We start from the raw sequence: 6,000 nt of genomic DNA on the forward strand, positions 1-6,000 counted from the left end.
TTCCGACAATGAATGCAACACCAGGGGCCCATTAACGAAGGCATCTTTCTCAAAAGCCTACCCGTCGTATTCACACGCTCGAGCAAAACTTGCCAAGAAAGGAACTTGGATTTCTTTGGAATCCTAATCCTTCATAAGGCATCAAAGAGTGACTCATTAACGGGAAATGGATCCAGTAACAAACTAAAGAAGAACTTACAAGGGAAACCCTCCGAAGGGGAAGGGCTCCACAACAATCCTTCCTCACAAGCCTACAATCGAAGCCCTCAATCAAGGAAAGAAGAGAAGTCACCTCTGCTGTTTCCCTATTGGACAAAGACCAATGGAATCCAAAAGAGAAAGATACCAAATCCCCTTATCAGACCAAAAAGTCTAACACCTAACAATTTTTTTAGGACAAATAATACAACGGAGGAATCGCATAAGAGAGAGGTCTATCCCCCACACAAAGATCTTTTCAAAAATACATTTCCTTACTGTCTCACACAAAACTAAAAACAAGATGGGAAAAGGAAGGGAGATCAGAATAAATATCTGTCAACTTCGGTGTGTGCCTTTATCCCCTTTCGACACCCACTCATAGGAATGGGGGTCGTACTTGCTCTCAATGATCTTCCACCAAAAGAATTCAAGATCAAAAGCAAACCGCTAAAGCCATTTAGCCAACAGAGCTTTGTTGCACAACATTAAATTTCCATTCTCTAACCCCCCTTGATTCACTGGTTTCCCCACAACATCCCAGGTAACCAAATGCAATCCTTTCCCTTCCTCCACCTCTTTCTAGAGAAAGTCTCTCATAAGCTTCTCAATGCTCTTGCAAGCCAAAACAAGCACTCTGAAAAGGGGAAAGTAATAAATAGGAATTCCCCTCAGACCGATCTGATTGGCATTACTCTCTCAGCTCTAGAGGAAAAACTTTTTCTTCCACGAAGACTCTTTCTAAACTTCTCCAAAGGGAGTCCCAAAACAAGATAGCTCTTGGATTACCTCCAAGGGGGAGGCCGAGGTAAGACGACGGAAAGGACCCAACATTGCACCCCACCAAACTAGCCCATCCAGAAAGGTTATCTTGCTCATAATTAATACCCAAAATCTGACACTTGCTTCTATTGATTTTTAGCCTGCATCCCCTCAAAGAACCCCATAATGTGATTAAGGATTAAGAATCCTCTTTGCCAGAGAAAAAGATCACCGTGTTGTCAGAAAACTAAAGGTGAAAAAGGGCCACCTCCTTAGAGCCAACCTTAAAAGGGCTCAAGAATTCCTCCTTCCAACCCCTTGTAAATGAGACAAATGGTTTAAGATATCCACCACCACCAACCCCTTGTAAATGAGACAAATGGTTTAAGATATCCTTTGACGAGTCATTGATGATGATCGGGTAATTCACATTCATAACACAACCCCACATCCACATTCTCCATTTATACTCGAAGCCTTTCTTTTCCATCACCCTATACAAGAAATCTCAGTCGACATGGTCATAGGCCTCCTCAAAAACATACATGGCAAAAACACCTATAATTGACACACGGCTGGGAAGAATTGTAATAGCTTGCGAAGCCCGTGGATCAGTATCTCTATAATCTGGTTGAAGGTGGATGCTTTAGCTTCATTCAAGCTTGGAAATGGTACCAGAATTGCTTTCTGGTTGGATCCTTGGGTTGGTTTCATTCCTTTGAATATGTGTTACTCAAGACTTTATAGGATTGCTCTCTTCCTAAAGAGGTCAGTGGCCGATCATTAGGATGAGACTTTATCCTCATGGTCAATTGTATTCCATCGGTTGCTAAAGGATGATGAGATCATTGAATTTCAAAATTTGCTCGACCAAATTTTAAAAATGAGGGTGTCTAAGAACTTTGATCGGAGATTGTGGTCATTATAAGCTTTTGGACTTTCTCAGTTAAATCCTTTTCAACACACTTGTTCCCTACTTGATATAAACTCACCCCATCTTTATATGATTACAGTCTTACATCTCTTATTTCACAGTGGAATCGTATCATGTAAACTCTCATGGTATCTTGCCCTTTTGTAACTTCATCCCAATGAAATTATTAGACTGTTTCTCATTTAAAAACAAATAATAATAAAAAATAAAATAAAACACTTGTCCCCTTCATCCCTATTAGATAAGCTGTATTTTAAGGCCTTATAGAAGACAAAAAGCCCACGACGAGTTAATATCCTCGTGTAGATTATGGTTTTTGGTCAGCTAAACTGCTCCTCAATCATGCAAAGGAAGCTCCCCGCTCACCACTTGGCTCCATCCATTTGCCCACTTTGTGAAGCAAAAGATGAAGATCTTCAGTACCTTTTCTTTGATTGCTCTTATGCTGCCCAGTGGTGGTGGAGGTTACTTTCCTTCTTTAAAGTCGCTTGGATGTTTGGTGATGTTTTTCGTGACAATATTCAGCAACTTCTAATAGGTCCAACTTTGAAAGTGGGCCCTTGATTGATTTGGACTAATGTGATTAAGGCAATTCTTGCTGAAATTTGGTTTGAAAGAAATCAAAGGGTACCATGACAAAAGACTTGGGTGGATGAATCGTTGTGAAGTGGCTCGCTTGAATGCTTCATCTTGGCACACCTTATCCAAGCTTTTTGATGACTTCTCCATTCAAGACTTATATTTAAATTAGCATGCTTTTATTTTTCCAGCTTAAGTTTGTAATTGTGATGTTTTGGTCCAGTTTGCCTGTTTGTGCTTTTTGTCCTTTATGCTATTTGGACTACTTTTGTTTTGATTATTTATGGATATGATGAGGATGCTAAGAGGGTGCAAACCTAGTTGAGATTCCTGGGTGCATCTTCTGATCCCTAGGCTATTTTTGCTCTTTGTTTCTCTCTCGTGTACTTTGAGCAATAACCTCATTTCATTATTTCAATGAAAAGGCCTGTTTCTATTTCAAAACAAAAATAAAAAATAAAAAAATATACTTGTTAAGAGCATAAAAATATAATGTTACATCCCAATGTGTTATACTGGAATAAACTGTAAACACTTGAGAACATTTTCATTTGACTCTTGAAACAATGGCCATGAAATACAAACACTGAGGAACTTCAATGCCCCCCACCAGCCGTTGAAGTTTCATCAAAGTCTAACTATACCATTTGGAAATTTTCTAGTCTACAACATTTTCTTAATATCAAATGAAATGAAACAATGTTAATGAGACTAAGCATCGTTCAATAAAGTATGCTAAACCAGTCATGAGCACTAAATTCCCAAAAACTACACAAGAACTTCTGAACACTTGTCAGACTAAACTTTTTTTTCTTTTTCTTTTGAAGAGAGACTAAACTAATTCATCTTCATTGGTTTCCATTATGAACATATTCCCAAGTAGGGATGGTTTAATAAACTTTTCAAACTGAACAATGATCTGTAATTCTAAGTTTAGTGAAGTTGATAGGAGAATAAGGGCGCAAGTGTATGAACGTACCGAATCATGGTATTGACAAGAACCTTCAGGATTGTCATCCTCAGTGAAGGAGGCATTACAGCCAATTCTCTGGCAGCGAATCCCAGCAATCTGATGCTCCATAGTTTCTCTATTAAATTTCAAAAATGATGTGAAGTCGAGAGAATTAGATAACTGAAATTGAATCTACAGAGCTTTGATGCTACTCAAAACATGTTTTATGCCAAAACCACATAAAACAATATTATGCTCTCAACATTTTTCTTTTATAGAAAGCACAACTTTCATTGAGAAAAAATGAAAGAATACAAAGGCATACAGAAAGACCAAGCCCACAAAAAAAACTGCTCAAAGAAATGGATTCCAACTAACTAAAAACAGCCTAAAGAGTAGTTAAAAAAGGTCTTCAAAATCAAAGTCGGGAGTCATAAAACTTAAACAAGGACCAAACATTACTAGGGTCCCTCCTCTCCAACTCTCTAAATATTCCATTATTTCTCTCTCCCATAACACCCATAAAATGGAACACACCCATGGCTTCCCAAAGAAAGCAACCATTCTCCCTAAAAGACGGATCGTGGATGGAGGAGGAACTCCTCGATCAAACTACTAACACTCATCTGAGAAGCCAACATGAAACCGAACTCCTAGAAAAAGTAGTTCCAGATCAACCTCACAAACTCACAACTCCAACGCAAATGATCCACCTCTTCCTCTGTCTTCCGACAAAGAATGCAACAGAATGGACCAACTAATGAAGGTAATTTCCTCAAAAGTTGGTCCAACTAACAAAAATGTTTGTGCTCTCAACATTAAACATATATCTCTTCAAACATCTCAATAAACAAACACGCTTATGTTCACAAAACCTCATAATAGCATATCAGCATGTAAAACATTATAAAATCAACACAACAAGCATCCAAGCGTGCTCAGCCATATCATAGCACATCACAATTTCAAGATAACATAAGTCATAATAGGAATAATAGTAATAAATCACACATCATAACTCAACCAATGTTTTCTAAAGCTCGAGAAATACTATGTAATAGTCATCTAGGACTTAAACACAAGACGCAAAAAAAAGAATGGGTCTTTTTTATGAGGCACACTATATAAGAATACTACATAAAGAAGAGAAAGCAAGTTGAAGTGGGAATATGACGGGGGAAAGCCCTAAACACAAGGAATTTTGCATTTAGGTTTAGTAAATTTTATTTTTTCAGTTAATAAAGAAAAAGGCCTAATTATTACTATTTTTAAAAATAATGAAAAATCCCCAGGGCTTGAGGCTTCACAAGAGCGTGTGCCTAATGCACATCTTACTCTGCGAGAACAGGCACCAAACCTGCACCCTAGTAGAAAGGCTTTATTATTTAAGACATTGGACCCTTCAGGTAGAATTCTACTCGCCTAAGCATTTTGAAGTGCTTCTAAATTATCAAACGGCTCCTATAATTATAGAAACCAAAAAAAAAAAAAACATGGTTCCAAGGTTAGAAACCTCATCCAGAGTCTCAAAAAGTGTGCGAAATGAGTAATCTTAACCAAAGAAGCCTTAAACCTCAATATGAACACTTTAAACCAAGTCCAAACTTCAACCAAAGAGTTTCTAAGAATTATCAACTAATTTACATCACCAATGAAGAGTCCAAAAGTGTCAGAACTTTACTACCTAAAACACACCAACACGGACTTGTCACTTTGCTAAAATGTATTCGAATAGTTCCAAAACTACTCCGTATTTACAGATAAGAGCTTCGGGTGTTAGAGACAAATCTAAAGGACCTTAAACTAGTTTGAAAGATGTTTAGAGTGTACCCACTGAATAAACATCAGCCGTTAAGAAGTGGGTAACTCGAATCTGACGCTACATTAGAGTGGGTAAGCGCCGAAACTCACCGAAATGATGAAAACGCTAAAAGAAGCTGCTGGAACACCGAGAACTGAGCGTCGCCCGTTAGAAACACGTCACCGGTCGGGAAGGACACTGCTCGCGATTTTGGATGTCACTGCGCCGCAGTGATTCGTCGGATTTGCTTGATTCCGCCGGAGAAGAAGGTGAACAGGTGGCTGAATGAGAAGGTTGTGCGGCGGTTGGCTGCTGTTCGGCTTAAGCAAAACGCAGAGAGAGAGAGAGTGTGTGGATTGCCGGAGAGAGAGTGGTTTCACGATTGGGGTTGCTGCAGAGACAAGAAGGAGATGGCAGCGAGGCCTGTCCCTAGCTCTTTTTCTAATTTTTTTTTCCCCTAAATTCTCTATTTCTTTGGGTTTTTTTTTTTTTAAAGCGATTGGGCAATTTTTATTTTAAGTTAAAAATAAACTAGTTAAAGTGTTCGTATATTCTTACAAAATTAATAGGGGTGTACCGTTCATTTTCTGAGGGTCAACCAACTCAATCCAAAATTTTCAGATCAGGTCACCCGTTTTGGTTTTTTTTTAATTATTTTGAATTTTGACATTTTTTCGTTACTTTCTTTTCTATGGAATAATTTGATTTTTACAGGTTAATAAATTTTCATATTTACAAAAGTAAACTAATTTTAAATATATTATATCAATTAAT

General features: G+C 38.0%; 1 protein-coding gene across 5 annotated transcripts in view; it reads right to left on the reverse strand.

The window, feature by feature from the left end:
* The window catches only part of LOC120080533 (cysteine and histidine-rich domain-containing protein RAR1), a 38,525-nt gene extending 32,815 nt beyond the window's left edge, over positions 1-5,710 (reverse strand). For 2 of the 5 annotated variants that reach the window (XM_039035221.1, XM_039035225.1), the window contains exons 1-2: positions 5,337-5,709; positions 3,453-3,561 (exon numbers count right to left, since the gene is read on the reverse strand). In XM_039035221.1, coding sequence (XP_038891149.1) covers positions 3,453-3,554 — 102 coding nt within the window. In that variant the 5' untranslated portion in view covers positions 3,555-3,561; positions 5,337-5,709. Of the gene's footprint in view, positions 1-3,452; positions 3,562-5,336 lie in introns of all 5 variants that reach the window. The other 3 variants (XM_039035220.1, XM_039035224.1, XM_039035223.1) reach the window with 2 other exon arrangements.
* Positions 5,711-6,000: the final 290 nt, after the last annotated feature.

The sequence above is a fragment of the Benincasa hispida genome, chromosome 6 (assembly GCF_009727055.1).
Source record: "Benincasa hispida cultivar B227 chromosome 6, ASM972705v1, whole genome shotgun sequence".
In the NCBI taxonomy this organism is placed as follows: domain Eukaryota; kingdom Viridiplantae; phylum Streptophyta; class Magnoliopsida; order Cucurbitales; family Cucurbitaceae; genus Benincasa; species Benincasa hispida.